At 46.6% G+C, this 21,132-nt stretch overlaps 1 protein-coding gene and 1 non-coding gene across 2 annotated transcripts; one reads left to right on the top strand and one right to left on the bottom strand.

Moving 5' to 3' along the window:
• Positions 1-541: 541 nt before the first annotated feature.
• LOC119630912 (uncharacterized) lies at positions 542-1,381 on the bottom strand. The gene has a single exon (XM_038021444.2). It carries the CDS (start codon positions 1,379-1,381, stop codon positions 542-544), a length of 840 nt encoding a protein of 279 aa, XP_037877372.2.
• A 7,080-nt stretch (positions 1,382-8,461) lies between these two features.
• Positions 8,462-8,582, top strand: Mir3342 (microRNA mir-3342). Its single transcript, NR_107620.1, is given in 1 exon segment — positions 8,462-8,582. It is a non-coding gene; the product is annotated as a microRNA mir-3342 (primary transcript).
• The last annotated feature ends 12,550 nt before the right edge of the window (positions 8,583-21,132 follow it).

The raw sequence follows: 21,132 nt of genomic DNA, 5'->3' as shown, positions 1-21,132 counted from the left end.
TGCACCGGTGGACCAGTAGTTTCAATATAATGCAAAACGTTATGAGAACTTACTTCCTTAAATGACGCTGGTTTCGTAATGTCGGGGTACAGCGCTAACAAATCACGATATGGATGACTCACATCAACAGTATGCAATGAAGGTTGATTGCTAACAACTATACAAGCTAATACATTCAGATCTGTTACCTTATCGATAAGCTTACGTTCACCCATATCAACCAAAAGATTGTTAGAAGTTAAAAAGTCCGCCCCTAATATAGCCTGTTTAACATCTGCAAGCACGAAGTTCCATCGGAAAGCGCGACGTAGCTTCAAATCTAGCACTAACGTTTTTTCACCAAATGTTGCAATTTCAGTTCCATTGGCTGCATATAACTTATAGTTAGGATTTTTGATAAATTTACTTATTTTAGGCACCGGTAAAACTGAAATATTAGCACCTGTGTCCACCAAAAAATTTAGTCCACTATTGTAGTCCATCACACACAAACGGCGGCATCCTAAAATGGTACTAGCTTCCGCCCGCGACCGTACCACGCCTAGTTTTCCGAACTTGGTTTCCATGCACATGGTTGGACGCATTTCTGAGCATTCTGACGGAACTTGTAATGGTAGTAACATAACCAGTTGGGGTTCTGTGGGGTACGGCGTCTCGATGAAGATCGTGAGCCACTTCTATCACGGTTACGATCAAAGTAGTTTTGTCTGGATCGTGACTGCTCCATGTTAGTCATTCTGACGCTTAATTTTGCTATTTCCGCTAAAATTAAAGACGTGTCGCTTGTTGATGGTCGTTCCATATTCGAGGTTTGCTGATTAACGACCTCAGAGATGTGGTTAACTCGCGTGGCCTCCGCAACATTATCCGCAATCATGGCGAGGTTGTCTAAATCTTTTGTTTCAGTGACTGTAAGGATTGCCCTCAATGTTGTAGGTAAGTGACCTTGCCATAACACTCGCAGGGTGTCGTCCGGTACTTTATCTCTGGCTAACTCTCTCATGCGGTGCAATAGCTGAGAAGGTTTTTGATCTCCTAGTTCCATCTCTCCTATGAGTCTTTCAATTTGTCGACTTTTGGACTCTTCAAATGTTGATAATAATTTCGTTTTTAGCGCCAGAAATTTTCCTGTGTCCGGTGGCTTAGCTAGAAAATCTGTTAGTTGAATAATGACTTCTTTTGGTAATTTCGATACGACAATGTCGAATTTAACTTCATCCCCAAGTTTCTGTGGGGCGAGTATAGACTCGATCCTAATGTACCATGCTCTTGGTTGCTCTGTCCAAAATTCTGGTATACGTGTCGATAGCGAGATCGCCATAATGTCCGCTGAAGTCTGCGACAATGCTAGTTGAGTTGCCGGAACTCCTGGTGTCGTCATTATTAATCACAATTTCGTTTCATATAAATCACGTCGGGGTCACCACTTTTGGATCACTACTGTAGATGTTGTTACCAATTGTGACTTCAGTAATAAAGAACTAATGCACAGTAATGAAAACACCGTTTATTCCGTAAGATGGTACATGTGTTTACATAAAGACCGGCGCCGGGCAACTAGTGCAGTGTAATGCAATAACTGCATGCGCAAGCGCTTACGTGTCCCAACAGTGAACAATCCAACGCTTGGCGAATTTTGCTTCGCAATGATAGGAAGAGCCGACATCGAAGGATCAAAAAGCAACGTCGCTATGAACGCTTGGCTGCCACAAGCCAGTTATCCCTGTGGTAACTTTTCTGGCACCTCTTGCTAAAAACTCTTTATACTAAAGGATCGATAGGCCGTGCTTTCGCAGTCCCTATGCGTACTGAACATCTGGATCAAGCCAGCTTTTGCCCTTTTGCTCCACGCGAGGTTTCTGTCCTCGCTGAGCTGGCCTTAGGACACCTGCGTTATTCTTTGACAGATGTACCGCCCCAGTCAAACTCCCCGCCTGGCAGTGTCCTCGAACCGGATCACGCGGGAGTTTTAAACGGCGACGAGCGTTTCCGCCACGTCACCACTCTGCACGCTTGGAACGAAACACCGTGCGCCCGCCGATATTATCGACCGCGCACCGCTTCCGCCCAACCGAGTAAGTAATGAAACAATGAAAGTAGTGGTTTTTCAGCGACGATCGCGCGAAACGATCTCCCACTTATGCTACACCTCTCATGTCTCCTTACAATGCCAGACTAGAGTCAAGCTCAACAGGGTCTTCTTTCCCCGCTGATTCTCCCAAGCCCGTTCCCTTGGCTGTGGTTTCGCTAGATAGTAGATAGAGACATTCCCACCACCTCCCATGGTCCCACCAACCTTGCGGTTATTAGGACCGAAGCATGAACTTCACGGCACCAAGGTACCGATCGGTTCTACAAACTAACACCGTCCCCTTCACTCCACTAGCATTCTCCCCGTTCTGGGGCTGCTAACATCACCCACATTCTTCGTCGCCAGGCAGTCCTCGTGATTCGCGCGCAGTGCGCGCCGTGTGCCATGCATGCGCGAACTCGAGCAAGAGCCGAAAGTTATGCTCGTCCCTGACCAGGTCCGCGTGGTAAACTGGGCCCACCTCAGACCGCGAGATTCCATCGAGCATCCTGCCCCGGATTTCGTCGTATAGAGGGCACTCCCACAGGACATGGTCCCTGTCCTCCTCAACCGCCCCGCAGTCGCAAGCATGCCCCTCCCTCAGTCGCATATCCGCCAACCGCTTATTGAAGATCCCGTGTCCCGTGAGGATCTGCGAGGTCTGATAATCCGGCTCTATCCACGTTGCCTTCCTCCTGCCCACAACATCGGGAAAGAACTTGAACAGTTCCCTCCCCTTACCCTCAGACACCCACCTGTCCTGCCAAATTGCCAAGGCATCACTGTCAATCCGCCGTCGTCTTTCCGCCGCCAACTCCCGCGCCAATCCTCCGCACTCCCGCATCCTCCGTCCAGCACGAGTTACCTCCAGGTCCGCCGGCAGGACGCCCGCCAACACCGGCAAAGCAGCCGTGCTGCACGAGCGATATGCCTTCGTTAGCAGTGTCAACGACGGGCGCTGCGTCCTAAGCAGCACGCTGCGCACGACGTGCACAGCAGCCCGCAAGTACCATACGGCCGCCGCATAGGTAAGGGTTGTAACATAAGTGCCCATGTACAAGACACGCAAAGCCGGACTATAGGGGGACGCTGAAACTTCCCCCTCAGCATTATGCATCGGGACTTCGCCGGGGCAAAATCGAGCTTATTCCTGCTCGCCCACCCCTCTGCGAGTCCTAGCACGGCGTGCGCTCTCCTCTCAAGCTGCGCCCGTGAGTCATCCCTAACCAGTACCGTCACGTCATCGGCATAGGCGACCATCTCTGTTCCCTCTACCCCCTGCGGCAAGGCGAGCAGGTCATCCATCAGAACGTTCCAGAGCGTCGGCCCGAGCACTGAACCCTGCGGACAGCCCATCGTGGACACCTTCCATTCCGCACAGTCCCCCGCGACAACGGCGATACGGCGTCCGCGGAAATAGTCCGTCAGCATCCGATAGATGTTGGGCGGACAGTTCCGCTTGGCCTTCACCATTATCATGGGCCACCACGCGTTATCGAAAGCGCCACTGATGTCCAAGAATATGGCCATTACGTACCTCTGCTCCGAGGCGCGCGACACGTCCAGCAGAGTTTGCAGCGCCGTCACCGTCGAGCATCCAGGAGAGAACCCGTGCTGGCGCGGACTAATACTTTGGGTGAGGCCAGGAGCACACTGCAATAGTACCCTCTCCAGGATCTTTCCCAGGACCGGCAGCAAGGTGACCGGGCGATACGCCTTGGGGTCCGTTAAGGGCCTGCCATTCCCCTTTGACAGAACAAGTAGGCGGCCATCCTTCCACACCGGTGGGAAGGTCCCCTCCACAACGCACCGTGCGTATACGGCCGCGAACTCGGCCTCAGCAGCCGGAAGTGCCTTTTTGATAATGCGCGCCGTTAAACCGTCGATGCCCGGTGCGGTATTCCTCAGTGAGCCAATTATGGCACGAAGGGAGTCTTTGCTCAGCGGGTCTGCGTCCCGCCCGGATGGGGGGAGCGCGGCCATGATACGCACCCGTGAATGGTACGGAGTGTCCCGAGACATATAGTCATCCGGACACAGCGCCCACATCAAGGTGCACATGGCCCCACTCACATCATCCGAGCACCGCCCCGCATACTCCACCCCGTTAACCACATTGGTTGGTGCGCGTCGCCTACCACTCGCCGTCCGATACGCTAGTCCCCACGGGTCACGGTTTCCCCCTTCAGCGATCTCCCGGTAAAAGGCGGTCTCGGCGTCATGCATCGCTCTTCGATACTCGCGCCTGCGGTCGCGGAAGACTCTCCCAGCCTGCTCCTCTTCCTCACCCCCTGTTCTGCGGGCCTTTTGCCATCGACGCCTGGCCTTACCCTGGGCTACCCTAAGCTTATCGAGTACCGGGGTCCACCACTCATAACCCCTGTCAGTTCTATCTGCTTTCACTGATCCTAAGCATTCTGCAGCGGTGCGTGCTATAACCCCGGTAAATTTTTCGCAAAGGGCAGCCGCAGGTTCCTCGAGGTCCAGACTCCCCAATCGCTCATGGATCCGCGATCTGAAGAGGTCCCAATCCACCCCACGGTCCCGGTACCGACGCAGTGCACACGGCTCGCACGGCCTCAAATCGCTCCGCGCCTCCTCGTCCTCGTCCCGCTCCCCTGTTGTACCGCCCCCCACCCCAAACACGATGAGCCGGTGATCGCTCGATGATTCATCAGTTACGCGCCATTCAGACACGCGTACTCCCCGCGTGGACAGCGTGACATCGACATAAGATTCTCCGTTCGCCGTACAGAAGGTCGGCAGGTGGCCCTCCGCGTTATGGACGACCAACCGCCTCGCCCCAATGAAATCCTCCATCTTGGCGCGGCGGTCAGCCACTTCCTGACCCCGACCGACGTAGTGCCTGGGCAGCGAATGCCACAATGGCGAGTGGGCATTAGTGTCTGCGCAGATGACCACCCGAGCCCCCCGCAACCGGTCAAGAATATTCCCGAGCCGGTGCAGGTATGGGTCAATAGGGTCACTATACTGGAAGTACGCAAACACCATATATAAGTCCCACCCCCCAATGTGCATTACCGTCATGTGTGTGCTGCTAAGGTGTTGCAGAACCGCGCAGGGGAGCCCCCTGTTGCGGATATACACACCCGCCTTGGGGTGTGCTCCACATTGGGCTAGGAACCCGACCATGGAATATTGTTCCTGTACAAGAACAATATCCAGGCCGAGATCACGTGCAATGGAGGGTAGCTCCCTCGTCGCATCCTCTGCACCACCCAGATTGATTTGGCCAATACGAAGTCGGGGCCTAATATCCATACTCGACCTGATTTAGGAAGCGCTCCTCCGCATGCCGGCGCGCCGGACAGTCGCGCGAGGCCGTCGGGTGCATAGCCTCGCGACGGAATCGCCGGCAGGTCGCACAGCACGTGGAGGCTGCCTTACAGGCCTCCGTTCGGTGGCCATCCTCTCCACATCGGCCACATCGGCCACAGGTGGCCTCCTTGGCCCGGCAAAACTTCTCCGGGTGACCATATTGCTGACATTTATTGCAGCAGGTCACCCGGACAAAGTCCGTGACCTCACAGGCGACCCACCCCACATATATATTTATATATTATATATTATATTTTACTAACAATCACGCCACGTTTAACTGGACCCGTGATACACACACACATACACTCTGCCAAGCTTCACGAGGGCGTCCCTGATGCGAGGGGAGGCGTTGAACACCACAGTAGTGTTGTTGGACTGTCGCCTCCCCTTTTTGAACGCCCCCGTGAGCTCCGCTCGAATCCTAGTGAGGGGCCACTCCTCCGGGTCAAGGTTCTGGCTAGCCAGGCACTCAATTACCTCCTCGAAGGAGGGGTCACCCTCCACACCATTGACAGCCACTAAGGGCTGTCGGCGCCTGGGTTCGGTGACTCTTAGTGATGGCGGGGCCGCATTTCTCAGCTTAACTGCAGCCGCGGGGGACGTGGTCTGCACCACTACCCCCGCATTCCCGACCTTCCTTACGCTCCGTATTCCAATTGCCATTGACTTAGGGTCAATGGCCTTTTTCACCTCCTTCTTTGTGTCCTCCGCTGTCTTCAGTTCTGCATTGCCCTCGGACGGGTAAAATGCCAAGGAAGGCCCCTGAGAGGCCCCAATGGACCTCGGGACCCCACCAGGGCCCGTCTTGAGGACAGTGGCAAAAGTCGCAGGCCCAGTCCCAGACCCGGCCGCCGCACCAGCAGCCATCGAAGGTACCAAGGCGTCACGCCGTGCAGAGGCCTCTGCCGAGCGGAGCCTTTCGACCACCAGCTCCTTTTCTGAGAGCTGGATCCCGAGGGCCCCAACTACGGCCAGGATATCGCGACCAAATTCGGAGATCACATTGACCTCCGACTTGTTGAGTTTGGATGCCGCCGTCGCCACCGACATTATCCCACGCACCGCTCGGTTTGCCTGCTCGAGCAGCTCCAGCCTCCCCTGCGCTGCTACATCAAGGGGTCCAGTCGGAGCCCCTGACGCTACAGGAATGGGGAAATCAGGGACACCAGCCACTGGGTCAGCCGGGGTGACAGGCGCCGAGGACGACAGTCCAGGAGCAACTGGAATATGCAGGCCGGTCCTCCGGCCTTTGGCACTCACAGTTGCCCCCGCTTTAGCCCCCCGGGGGGCCGGCGGCGGCATAGGCGCCGGTGGAGGTGCAGTCAGTCCCCTAGGCGGCGAGCGCGCCAAAGAGACCCGAGGGGAAAATAGCCCCCTCTCCTCCTCCGACATTATTCCAAATTATATTTACTAACAAACTTACAGCCAAATTCAAATAAGAAATACACACACGCACACAAACTAACGTCACTGTCGCATTCTCAAGTGTCACTATCACTGTTTCAAAATGGCGGCTACCGCCCACAGCAAATCATAAAAGGTCACTATCGCACACTAGTGTCACTGTCACAGTCCTGAATGGCGGGTTCGCCCTCACGCGAATCGGCCGTCTCACACGCAATCCAATATGGACGCCGACCTATATGGACCGGCACCCAAGAAGAAGCGAGAGGGACCGACTCCGCGTCGAGCTAAGCTCCGCCTTCGCACTCGCCACACCGCTCACACAGCAATATGGCCGCAGTGTCTTATGGTTTAAACCTCAAGCAGAAGCGAGAGGGTCCGATACACCAAGAGAAACACGATACACTTAAAATGAACGGAAAATAAAGAAATAAAGGAAAAACAATTCACACGTCTGTCCTCGACCAAGGCCGACGACGAAAGTAGATAGGGACAGTGGGAATCTCGTTAATCCATTCATGCGCGTCACTAATTAGATGACGAGGCATTTGGCTATTTTCATCGCCGGATCATCATGCCATCGTCTTTAGTGACTGTGGTCGTAATCATCATGGATTAGGATCGGAAGACCCCCGAGATTCCCACCCTCCCGATCGTGGCCGTACGCCGGCGAAATTGGATCAGTAGATGTTTAATGTCTGTTTCTGATGTTAAATATAAGGGAAGCCAAGGGAGCGAGCTCCGGGGGAGAAACAGACGGGCCTGATCTACACCCTTACCGCTGGACAACTGTGCAAGGCTCAACCAACGCCGCCCCCCATGACGGACGTCATCTGATTGAACCTGGTCCAGTTCATGTGCGATCCTCTCAACGCCAATATCGGAACGATTTATAGTGTCGGTTCCCGAAGCCCGATTATGGACCTTAACTCCTTATAAGAAGCCAGGCTCCAAACTCCCCTCCAAGATACAGTACACGAAGTGGCTCGCACGCACTCAGCTTTCGGAAGTCCTAGTCTACCTGCGACCAACTCAACCAGCTCCCCGTGATTCCCGTATTTATTACGTTTCTCACGGTGGAGCTCGTCAAGCGATCGCTGGCCCGAGATCACCTGCACGTCCACGATCACTCCGACACCATCCCTGGCGATAATATCCGGCTTACGGAGACCAACCGAGGTTCGTAGCCTAGGCTCCAGCTCAACCGTCCACTTGTTCTCTTCCATAGCTTTCGCCACGAAAGATACAATCTTGTTGTGTCGTAGAATCCGGCCGCCGTGTGTTCTGTGACACTGTTGTAGGATGTGAGCCGTCGTCTCCCTAACCTTGCAACCAGCACGGCAGGTCAACGAAGACTCACCCCCACCTCTACGCCCTCTCGATCCGCGAATGCGGGATGGGAGGGCGTTGATATGAGTGTGCACGAACTGCACGAAGTCCCGTCCGGTTATCTGCGCGCATCGCTCCCTAATCCACTTTGTGGATGTCGGGGTGCGTGTGGATTCGCGAAGTTCGCGTCCATCAACAGATGCGTGCAGATTTTCTCGCCAAAACAAGCGCACTGATGGTCGTTGCGTTGTGGAGTCAACACGGCTGAACCTGTGGAGCTGTTTCCAGGCCCACCGCAGTTTCTTACGAATCTTTTCAGATTTGGCGGTGGCTCTTGCCACTGACCATGGTGACGAGTCGAGCCCCCCGAAACGCCTCACAATGAGGTCCGGGATGGTCGCTCGCACCGATGGGATCGCTAAGCCGCCGTCCTGAACTGCGGCGTGATAGTATGCCTTGGACACATCCGCCGGTAGCCTAAGCCACTGTCCGACTGCTTTCCGGATTTGGACATCGAGCATTCTCAATCTGTCATCCGAGATGTTTCCAAGCACGAAACCGTGCTGGAACCTCGGAATCAGATGAGCTCTCAAAATCTCCAACCTCTGTTGGGGTTTGAGAGGTGCCCTTGAGATGTTATTCAGAGCACTACTGATACTATGCTCTAATGTCACGCATCCAGAGGCCTCAAAATCGACACCAAGATATCGCCACCGCTCAACACAACTCACCTGCCTGAGCAGCTTACCTCCAATATTGAAGGTTCGCTCAGTCAGGTAGTGATGCTTCTTGCGGTGGCCATCCGGTATCATAGAGAGAACCGCGCTCTTCCTGCAATTCAGGCGTAGGCCCATCTGCCTACCGACACAGTCCACAGCAGAGATGGACTCCTGCATCCCTACCTTCGACCCCGCAAGCAGGACTAGGTCGTCAGCATAGGCCAGGGCGGACACGAGTTCCATCTCCAACCTATACCCGACCCTCTCCGGCAGGGAAGCCAGGATGAGGTCCATCACCACGTTGAAGAGTATCGGCGACAGAGGGTCCCCTTGACGAACCCCTCGTCCCACTTTCACAGGGCTGCTCATTTCATTGTTCACGGCTAAGGTGGTGGACGCCGTATCGTATAGGTGAGCAATGTAGCCGCAGAACTGTACGGGCATGCCCCTCAACCTCAGCAATTCGACAAGTGCCTCGTGAGACACAGTGTCGAATGCCTTAGCGAAGTCTAGCACCGCCACGTGACATTCCCGCCCGCAGCTTCTTCCTGCTATCCCCAAGCACCGCGTCCAGTACTGCGGAATTCTCCAGAGTACCGTCCACACTGGGGGTCCACACGCGCCATCGATCACTTCAGCTGCTGCTCTGCTGCGACACTTCTTGTATAGTTCCTGCACACGCGCGTACTCCGCTCTGCGCTTTTGTCTTTTGGTTTTGTGGGCACTAGCTGTCCGATCATCGTGCAAATCGTTTCGCCGCCCTGCAGTCTTGGGTCTCATAGCCCTGCACGCTCGTCTTCTCCCCGCACCCTCAAGGAGTTCGGAGAGAACCCGAGCGGCATCGGGCGACATCTGACCGACTGCGGATGGATCATAGGCAGCGGCGTCTTCGGCGCATCGTTCCTCGCCCGCTTCCTCAGCTCCAGAAGCCCGCCGGAAGTCAGGCTCGGCCGAGCACCCCCCTGACGAGGGACCCGGCTGGGAACCAGATCGGGCAAGGTGCGCTTGCACCAATTCCCGATAAGGCTCCCTCCGCCGTTGTCCCTTAATCGCTTCCAGAGTTCTTCCAAACCCTGGAAGCTCGCCAAAGAGGTCTCCACCCGAGCACTGACCCCGCTCAGCGAGCAACCTGGCCTCGGTGCGAGCGAGGAGGTCGACTTCCTCGCCATGCCACCGCCGCTTCACCATCATCGGAGCGGCATCCGTATTAGTCTCAACAGGGTGGGCTCTACGCTTGTGGACACCCAAACCCCTGTTGGTCGAAAAGGATCGTTCGCAGAACTGGCAGGTCCAACCAGGCGCATCCTGACCCACAGGATCTGCGCCGGCGGAACCCCGCACAGTCGGGTTATCGCCTGTCCTCTCTGACTCCAGCGGGAGGCCAGAGGCTTCAGGTCTATTTCCTTTAATAAACTTTTTTGCAACAGTATAACCCTCTGTGGCCGGGCTGCAAACCCGACCACGCGGGGTTCGCCCGCAGGTATCGCTAGGCCCCACCCGAAGGTACCTGCTAGGCTTGACGGTCCTCGAGGACCGTCCATCCGACGAGGCTGCTGTCACGTGTTTACCACGTGTACAGCCATCCGGGTTACACCGTCCCATAAGGGACATCATCAGGAGGGATTGCTCCCTCCTGGTAGCGCCCCGGCCCACCTATATCCGGATGACACTGCCCCCAGAGGGAACAGTGCGGTGCACGCCAACAGGGGAGATTACTCCCCCCCGCTAGCGCCCCGGCCCACCTATTGCCCCGTTGCGTTCTAAGGCGGCACTTACGAGGGCTGTAGTCCCGCAATGGCTACACCAAGACTACGTGATTCAAGTGCTGCCCCTCCTCCCGTATCGGTCAATGTGCGGCGGTACCACGTGCAGGTTATGGGTAGGAGTGGGGCGTCGTGATCTCGGCCATAGTTTCAGACCGCTCTCTCTTACCCCATTACTAACAGGGGGGTGTATTGGTCCCGTCCATTCGATAGCCAGCCACGAGCAAACAGGTACACCGTCCCTGTTATGAGCAACTAATTTCACTTAACCCGTTAGGGTTGGACGTATACTTGGCACAGGACATCGTCTCTCACACTTATAGTGAGTGACTCCGCCAGCCTCGGAGCCATCCACATCCTGTGCACTATGCTGGTGACCGCGCCACTGGTCACCAGATTAAGACGACTGGATTTTAATAGGAAAATAAAAGAATGCGTATCGCCCCTAAGAGAGTCATAGTTACTCCCGCCGTTTACCCGCGCTTGCTTGAATTTCTTCACGTTGACATTCAGAGCACTGGGCAGAAATCACATTGCGTCAACACCCGCGAGGGCCATCGCAATGCTTTGTTTTAATTAGACAGTCGGATTCCCCTTGTCCGTGCCAGTTCTGAGCTGACCGTTGAACGGCGGTCGTACAGAATCGTGCCGATCGCGCACGAAACGAAACCGACACGACCTTACGGCTAGGAAGATCCGCGGAAGGCCGGAGAACGCGGGTCCGGATCCAGTCCGAAACGTAAGACGATTTTCGCGAGTGTCATATTAAATATATACAGTTTGAGGCCGCATTATATTAAAATACTAACTCGCTAAAACGAACATAACGCACGAACATCGACCAGACCCGGCACCGGCCGCATCCGCTTTCCGTCCAAACCCGAGACGCCTCGGTCCTCAGAGCCAATCCTTATTCCGAAGTTACGGATCCAATTTGCCGACTTCCCTTACCTACATTATTCTATCGACTAGAGGCTCTTCACCTTGGAGACCTGCTGCGGATATGGGTACGAACCGGCGCGACATCTCCACGTACATCCCTCACCTGAATTTTCAAGGTCCGCAGAGAGTATCCGGACACCGCCGCAAATGCGGTGCTCTTCGCGTTCCGAACCATATCTCCCTTCTATAGGATTCCATGGAACTCGAACGCTCAGGCAGAAAAGAAAACTCTTCCCGGACCTCTCGGCGGCGTCTTCAGGCCACTTTGGGTTACCCCGTCGAATACTCGTTTTTAAAGACGAGGGAACGATTATTGAAACGGTTCCGCTGCCGGGTTCCGGAATAGGAATCGGATTCCCTTTCGCTCAAAGGGCGTTATTTTTCATCATTTTTAAAAATAAAAAAACATGCCACATCGACATAAGATCTTTCCTTGAGCTTAGGATCGACTGACTCGCGAGCAACTACTGTTCACGCGAAACCCTTCTCCACGTCAGTCCTCCAGGGCCTCGCTGGAGTATTTGCTACTACCACCAAGATCTGCACCGACGGAGGCTCCAAGCGGGCCCAGACCCTTCTGCGCTCTCCGTCGCGCACGTCCTACTCGTTACGGCTTAATGATACCAAATTAAAAATTTAGCATCACACGTGCCGGTAACGGTAGTGTATAGACAAAACGCTTCGATCCCAAGCTATATGTGCACATTGAAAATGAAACCAAAGTCAAGGATTTGTGGCAGAAACTACAAAAGTTATCAACGGGTTCACAAGGAAAATCAGCCTACTTCGAACACTGATATCCATTCGACTTGATAATTGTGAATCCATGACAAGTTACGTAAGTCAGATAGTGGAAACTGCACAAAGACTAAAAGGTACAGGGTTTGAAATTAACGAGGAATGGATCGGATCATTGCTGTTGGCGGGGCTGCCAGAAAAGTTTGCCCCAATGATTATGGCAATAGAACATTCCGCATTGCCATAAATTCTGATATCATAAAAACCAAATTGCTTAATATGAGTTCTGAGGTAGGTGACCCATGACTCGGAAATTGCATTATGGTCGAAACAAAAAGGTAGGGTAGATCAAAATTTTAATAAAAAATGTGTAAAACCAACTTCAAATTACACGCACAATGTAAAAAAGATTATAAAATGCTACAAGTGCAAGAAAATTGGCCATTTTAAGAATCAGTATCCTCAATTGAAAGAAAAGCAAGTAAACGCATTTAGTGCTGCTTTTTTTCATAGTGAATTTAATAGAGAAGACTGGTATATCGACTCAGGGGCTAGTGCTTATATGACATCAAGCAAAGAAAACTTATTGCAAGTGAGAAAAGTACACGATATGAAGGAAATTATTGTTGCAAACAATATGACTGTGCCTGACTGTTGTTAATAATTCTCAGTTTGATATTAAGGTAAACAACATTTTATACATACCTAATCTAACGACAAACTTATTGTCAGTAATCAGATAGCAAGAGGAAACAAAGTTTCTTTTAAAAGTGATGTATGTTATATACATAATCAACGAAATGAGCTTATTGGAATAGCAAATCTACAAAATAGTGTGTATAAGTTGAATACAGTAAGATCAGAGAAAGTGTTGGCGGCAGCAGTTCAGACTACAGATGCAAAACAGTGGCACAGAAGATTGGGACACATTAATAGTAATGATTTGCAGAAGATGAAAAATGGTGCTGTAGACGGAATATCGTTTGATATGAAGGCTGATATAAAAAAAATCCAACTGTCAAGTATGTTGTGAACGGAAACAGAGTCGTTTACCATTCCAATTACTCAACCATAGAAGTACAGAATTGCTAGATTTAGTTCACTCAGATCTGTGTGGGCTTATGGAGGTTCGATCGATTGGATAGGCAAGATATTTTCTATTGTTTGTTGACGATGCTAGCAGGATGGCTTTTGTATATTTTATAAAGGAGAAGAATCAGATTCTACAGCGTTTCAAGGAATTTCAAGAAATGATTGAGAATCATTAAGGAACAAAGATAAAAACATTGAGAACCGACAATAGAGGGAAGTTTTCTTCAGATATGATGGAAAATTATCTGATAGATAGTGGAATTATCCATCAGAAGACGAACATACACTCCGGAGCAGAATGGTCTCAGCGAACGTTTCAACAGGACTATAGTTGAACGTGCAAGATGTTTATTGTTCGAGGCCAAACTGGATAAAAGTTTTTGGTCAGAAGCAGTTAACACGGCAGTATACTTGAAAAATAGATCACCGGCTTCAGGTTTGGACCAAAAGACACCGATTGAAGTATGGACAGGACAAAAGCCTGATCTCAGTCATGTCAGAATATTTGGGAGCCCAGTAATGATGCATGTTCCTAAAAATAAAAGATTGAAATGGGATAAGAAAGCAGTTCAATTCATATTAGTGGGGTATCCAGAGAATGTGAAAGGAAAGATTGTATAACTTAGAAACTAGAAAAATATGTACCAGCAAAGATGTCATTGTAATGGAACCAGATACTACTTAGATAAACGAAGGACAGATAGAAAAACAGCAGTCAGTACAAGAGGAAAGTTCTACTGAAGAAAGTGAAATAACATTGACAAATCAGGATGATCCTACTTATGTATCTGATTCAGAAAAAAAGAACAACTTCTACTGAAGGAAACTCTTATCATTATCTGAAGAATAAGAGCTATCTGAGGAAGAAGAGCCTCGATTGGTGGAAAAGCGTACCAGGAAACCTCCTGAAAGGTATGGTTTTACCAACCTTTGTATTTCAGATGAACCAGAGTCTTGGTTTGAAGACATAACTTATGATGAAGCTACGAACGGCCCAGAGAAAGACAAGTGGCAGCAGGCTATGTCTGATGAGCTTCAAGCATTTGAAGACAACCAAGCGTGGGAGATTGTTAAACAAGAGGAGGCAGATAGAGTAGTACAGTGCAAATGGGTGTTCAAGAAAAGGCCAGAAAGCAATAACAGTGTTAGGTATAGAGCTAGGCTTGTAGCGAAAGGTTACACTCAGCAGCATGGATTAGATTTTAACGAAACTTACTCACCAGTGCTTAGATACTCTACACTTAGACTTCTGTTTGCATTAAGTGTAAAATTTCATTTTGAAATCTTTGATCTTGATGTAGTTACAGCATTTTTAAATGGTTTTTTAACAGAAAATATGTACATGCACGCACCTCCTAGTTTAAATTGTCCTAGTAATTGTGTTCTTAAACTTAAAAAAGCAGTTTATGGTTTGAAGCAGTCTGCTAGGGCATGGAATACCAGAATAAATTATTATTTAATAGACATGGATTATGTAAAGTCAGTTTCAGAACCATGTTTGTATAGTAAAAAATGTAAAAATGAGCAGACTATCATTGCAATATTTGTTGATGATTTTTTTTTTTTTCTAATAGTAAGACTATGACTAATGCTTTGAAGAAAAGCTAATGTCAAAATTTTAAATCAAAGACTTAGGTAAAATAAAAAGGTGTTTAGGCATGCGAGTGAAATATGAAAATAATTGTATCACCATTGATCAGGACCAATTTGTAAAACAAATTCTTAAAAAGTTTTATATGAATGATTGTAATACAAAAGATACTCCAACCGAATGTAATTTGAGATTAAATAAGGCAAAATGTGTTGACAAACAGTTTCCCTATCAACAGCTTATAGGAAATCTTATGTATTTGTCAGTATTAACGCGTCCAGATATATCATATAGTGTGAGCTATCTTAGCCAATTTAATAATTGTTTTACTTCAGTTCATTGGCATCATGCAAAAAGAATTTTAAAATATTTACAAAAAACGAAGTCTTACGGTTTGAAGTTTACTAAAGACACTTGTAATTTAGAAGGCTTCGTAGATGCTGATTGGGCTTCAAATAGTATAGATAGGAAATCCTACACAAGTTTTTGCTTTAAATTGTCAGGCTGTGTAGTATCCTATGAATGCAGGAAGCAACAAACAGTAGCGTTGTCAAGTACTGAAGCTGAATACATGGCCATTGCTGAGGCATGTAAAGAAGCAATATATTTAAAAAGTATTTTATCAGATATTGTTTATTGTAATTATACTGTAGTAATCTACAACGATAACCAGGGAGCTCAAAAGTTGACGGAAAATCCTTTGTTTCACAAACGAACTAAGCACATAGATGTGCGCTACCATTTTATACGAGAAGCAGTATCTAATAAGCTTGTAAAAATTGTTTATCTGTCAACGTCTGAGATTCCCGCCGATATATTAACGAAAAGTCTAAGTGGTGCCAAACATAGCTATTTAGTAAAATTATTAGGAGTTCAAAAAGTTTAAAAACGTCAAGGTCAAGTTATTGTTCTTGATTTTGTTGTTAATTGATATTAGATTATTTTGATTAGTGGTGCTGTTAAAATATGTTTATTTATTAATATCAAAATAATAAGTTTAATTTATACTAGCGGCATCTAGTGGTTACAATATGTACTAGTAGTGTACTTTAGTCAATTACCAAGAAATAAAGTACTTCATTCTCAACCGTCATCTCATTCGTTTCAATAGAATATAGCTTTGTCAAATTTATATAACCTTTATAAATTGAAACTCAATCTGGATATCAGCTCCAGTAAAAGTGGTGCTTTGGTATTTACAAAAAAAAGATTTTAAATGTGATAGCTCAGTTATGTACAATAATTGCCCTCTCCCTTGGGTTGATAAACATAAATTTCTAGGCGTGTGGCTTGATCCAAGATTAAAATTTGAAGATCATATTAAATACTAGCGGCCCGCTCCGGCCCCGCTCGGGTCTTTAACAAAAATTTCAACGACGTTGTTTTATTTAAAAAAATAAAAGAAAACTTATTGCGGCATAACTATAATAGTTAGATATATGCTGTCGCGACACTTTTTGTGAATAATAATGTGTTCTACAAAGTCGTAGTACATTTGTGGCGGGTAGCCATCATACAACGAAAGATAATTGACAGATGCCTGAATCTCGCTTACGACATTTTCAAGATAAGCTTACATATATACAAGTTCCGAACAACAACATTTGGACCGTTGGTCTACCGAGTAATATAACCCGCTCGGTGGAAGATCTTCCGTTTGTCGTAAACCTACAACTGGTGACCTGCGACGAGATGTGAACACGCAACCTTCTGATTCATCATCAGCGCATCAAGAACTTTGGCTACCACAATCCCCGCATTCTCGCAGATAAAAGCACGTCATTGACAGTCGTCCCACAGCAAGCCAGCATCGCAGCCTCAACAGGACCATCGCAGCCGACTCACCGCGCTTCCTGTTCCTACGGCACGCAACTTCACTGCCTCATCACGCCGCTACAGTTCATCGCAGCCCACGACCGGATCATCAACGCTTGGGGTCACACATCTCCGGCGTGGCAGCTCTGCATCACATGGACTACGCACGACACGCACGCAACATTCAAGCTCAGTCTCGACTCACCGCAGACTTCGAGCAGCACTGGCGACAATCACGCAGCATTCAGCTCAGTTTCGACTCACTGCAAACTTCGAGCAGCACTGGTGACACGCACGCAGCATTCAAGCTCAGCCTCGACTCACCGCAGGCTTCAAGCAGCACTGGCCCTTGCAAACTAATCTCAGCACGGACAACGCTAACTAAAAATGACACGACCTCCAGTCTCGGAGGGGAGTGATGTGGCGGGTAGCCATCATACAACGCAAGATAATTGACAGATGCCTGAATCTCGCTTACGACATTTTCAAGATAAAGCGCATATATACAAGTTCCGAACAACAACATTTGGACCGTCGGTCTACCGAGCAAATATCACCCGCTCGGTGGAAGATCTTCCCTTTGTCGTATACCTCTTCACATTATTTTATTCTATCATCAATACTTTTCGCGGGGCACGCGATGTAAAGAATATTTTAGGTAATTTTTTTACACCTTGTGTTACATTATTGGAGTCCTAGTAAGGATCCCAATTGTTTTTCAAAAAAGATTATAGCCTATGCCACTCGGGAATAGTGTAACTTCCAAAACGTGAAAGAATTTTTCAAATCGGTTCAGTAGTTTCGGAGCCTATTCAATACAAACAAACAAATCTTTCCTCTTTATAATATTAGTATAGATATAATCAAAAATGCTTCAAAGGGTCTCAATATCTTAAGATCACTGTCTGGTATCCATTGGGGTTCTGATCCTCAAACCCTTTCTATGCTCTACAAAAGTATTGTTCGTAGTCATTTCGATTATAGTGCATTAGCCTATATGAACACAAATATAACTCTTTTGAGAAAACAAGACGTAATACAAAATAAAGCACTTCGAATCATTTCAGGAGCTATGTGTTCAACACCAGTCATAGCAATGGAAACTGAAACATGACGTATTCAACCTTTATTTTTGCGACGTCTAAAAATTGCTAAAAGGTTCTGTTTAAAAATATTAACAGCTTAAAATAAATTTATTTTGAATAGCATAGCTCCAGGTCAGGCTCTACAGAGAGCAGGCGAAAGTAATATAAAAATCGATCAACTTTTTGCTGGGTATTTACCAGATCTATTAATAATTACTGCACAAACAAATAGACTAACTGTAAATATGTATAAGTCTTTGATATGGCCTATATATTCTATACCATATGAAGTCATTAATAATGACATACTAATTTGTTCTCAAAAAACAGACTCACAGATAGAAGTTGATAGAACTATTACAATATTTAGAAAATACAAATTTTTATACTTTATATACAGATGGTAGTAAAACTGACAACAGGTTAACATCTGCCTACTATGATCCCTCAATTAAAATTAACTAAATGTTTTAAGATAAACAATAACTGCAGTATCTTTACAGCTGAATGGTATGCTATTTATCAGGCTCTGTTACATTTTGAGTTGTTAAACATAAATAACCTGTTGATTTTGACTGATTCTATGAGTACAATAAATGCTCTAGAAAACAAATCTAGTAAATTTAACTTAAGCTATATTGTGTATGACATTAAGGAATTAATCTATAGATTCTATTGTAAAGAAAGATTGGTAACGTTCAAATGGGTACCTTTACATTCCGGAATTACGGGCAATGAAGAAGCTGACCGGGCTGCCACTGGAAATCCTGACATTGATCACTCCGCACTCCTCAAAGTTCCATATACAGATTTCCAGGCTGAATTCTCCATTATACTGAAGCAACTTTGGTTGGAATGCTGGAAAAAAGCAACTGAATTTAAGGGTAAATGGTATACCGGTATACAAAAGACGCCGCCTACCAAACCTTGGTATGCCAAAACCACACTAAACTCTCGCAAGCAGATAACTGTAATTAACAGATTAAGAGTTGGACATTGCCATGTGCAGTGGGCATTTGAAAAGATTGCGTATAGTTGAAGATAATAAATGCCCATATTGTGGGAATGGAAGTGCTGACTGCTGACATTGAACATATCGCTGGTTTGCGAGAATATCGACGTAATTCAAAATTATCTCAAATTGAATACTGTATGCCAAACGATCATAAATCTTTGATATTTTATCGTAAACAGGGACGTAACGCCGATTTCGCGCGTCATTATTCGTTTGAGACAAAACACTTGACACAAATAGAGGCTGATCTCAGTTATCTATCGATCTATCTCTTAGGTTTATGGCGTTTCCTTTTAGATTTCGCCAATGTCTGATCTCAGTTGAGCCGATGACAGCAGAGTGAATGCACGCTCATTTTTCGTAAATACCGACGTATTTATAGTTCGTTTGCAATAATTGTTGAAATTTTTCAAGAATAGTATCATATTTGATGATTAGTCGTTTTTGATAAAAATAACTATCTTTTTATGTCTTATTTTTATTTACGCCTGTATTCTTGAATAAATGTGGGTAATTGCTTATGATATCGTATTTTATACCGACTTTATCTTACTTGAGCCCATATTCATGAAAAATAAACAGATTTTATTCGTATCGTAAATAAGAAACGTCGTTATTTTTGAAAAACATGGATATGTTTTAGCTTCTTATTACGAAATGCGTCTGTGTTCAAGGAATTTTGGGGTAGAAATATTAAGTTAATTTTTTACGTGCTATTCATTGATAAATTAATTATTTACTTTATTTCTTGTTTTACGCAATATTAATTATATTGGCGCTATTCAAGATGGTAGAAAGAATGCTATTCTTGGAAAAGTTGAAAAACGCGGCCAGTAAAAATAAAGAAAATGAGGATCGACATGATTTAACGAATAGTGAACAAGAAGGTCATCTCCCTAAAATTTTATGTATTTTTAGTTTTGTCTCAATTGGAACGAAGTTTCTTATCGCGCGTTGTGAAAGGGGGCTAGACGGAAAAAATTCTTACGAAAAGTTGTCACGACACTTTTTAGATCCGTCATTCTGACCAATCAACGTGTAGGCGCTTATCGCGTGACATTGCTCGTATCCGATTGGTCCGCGTAATGAGTACAGTTTCTCGAGATAGCGTTTCAACAATAATAATTTAGTTCATAGTATTGTTTTTTTCTTCTTCATAATGCCGTAATTTATTATTATAACTTAAAAAAAAAAATTACAATTCCTTCACTAATTAATCGAAAGGAACTTCGTTCCATCCGGGTGTCCCTTGACACCTCTGAAGTTTTTTTATTTCAACTAAGTATTTAACTATTAAAATTACTTTAGGTACCAATATACATAAAAGCAGTTTGCCGCTATGTGCAAGTAGTTGCAATGAAAATATCGAAAATGATATAAATTATATTAACACATCAGGTAAGCAAAAGAAAATATTTGAATTCAATCGGTTGAAGATTTTTTGATATTATTTTATTCAGAATATGAGTAGTTCGTGTTATTGCAAATAGTTGCAGTCTTTTGGGATTTATTCTGTAAATAAATGCTTATTGAGTTTCAGGCAATAATTCAGAAGAAAATAAGTTGGTTTCGCAACAAAGATCACCATCTACATCGTCTTCCTCATCTTCTAGCTCATCTTCCTGCTCGTCTTCGACTGCAGTAGAAAGTAATTTACAAATAGAAGCTGAACCAAAAACGATTGAATTGACCAATATTAATGATGAAAGTGAAGAAGATAAGGAAGAAAAAGATTTTTCATCGGATGATAGTATCGCAGATCCTCATTATCAGATTGAAAATAATGATTTATCGTCAGTTTCGGATGAAACAGTAGAACAGAATGAAGAAGAAAATATTTCACGTGAATCAAACCGAAACATTACACGAAGGAGGAAAGGACAGCCAGCACTTTGGAAAACGATTGTAGCAAAACTTCTACGAAATGCAGGGAAATAATATGTAGGCAAAAATAACAAAGTTATACGAGAAAGACGATTAGGACCAGGATGTACAGAAATGTGCAAGTTAAAGTGTAACACAAGGTTTGATGATGAGACTCGACGCCATATTTTTGATGCATATTATAAATTACCGGATTTGCAAAGTAAAAGAACTTTTGTAGCATTCAACATGTCCTCTATTGTACCGACGTATCAATATAAAAAAGGAACACGTCGAAATAACAACGCATTTTATTTCAATGATAAACACGTCGAAAAAATTCGCGTTTGTAAGAGTTTTTTT

The sequence above is a fragment of the Bombyx mori genome, chromosome 11 (genome assembly GCF_030269925.1).
Source record: "Bombyx mori chromosome 11, ASM3026992v2".
Taxonomy (NCBI): Eukaryota; Metazoa; Arthropoda; class Insecta; order Lepidoptera; family Bombycidae; genus Bombyx; species Bombyx mori.
This window is presented reverse-complemented; position numbering and strand designations above follow the sequence as displayed.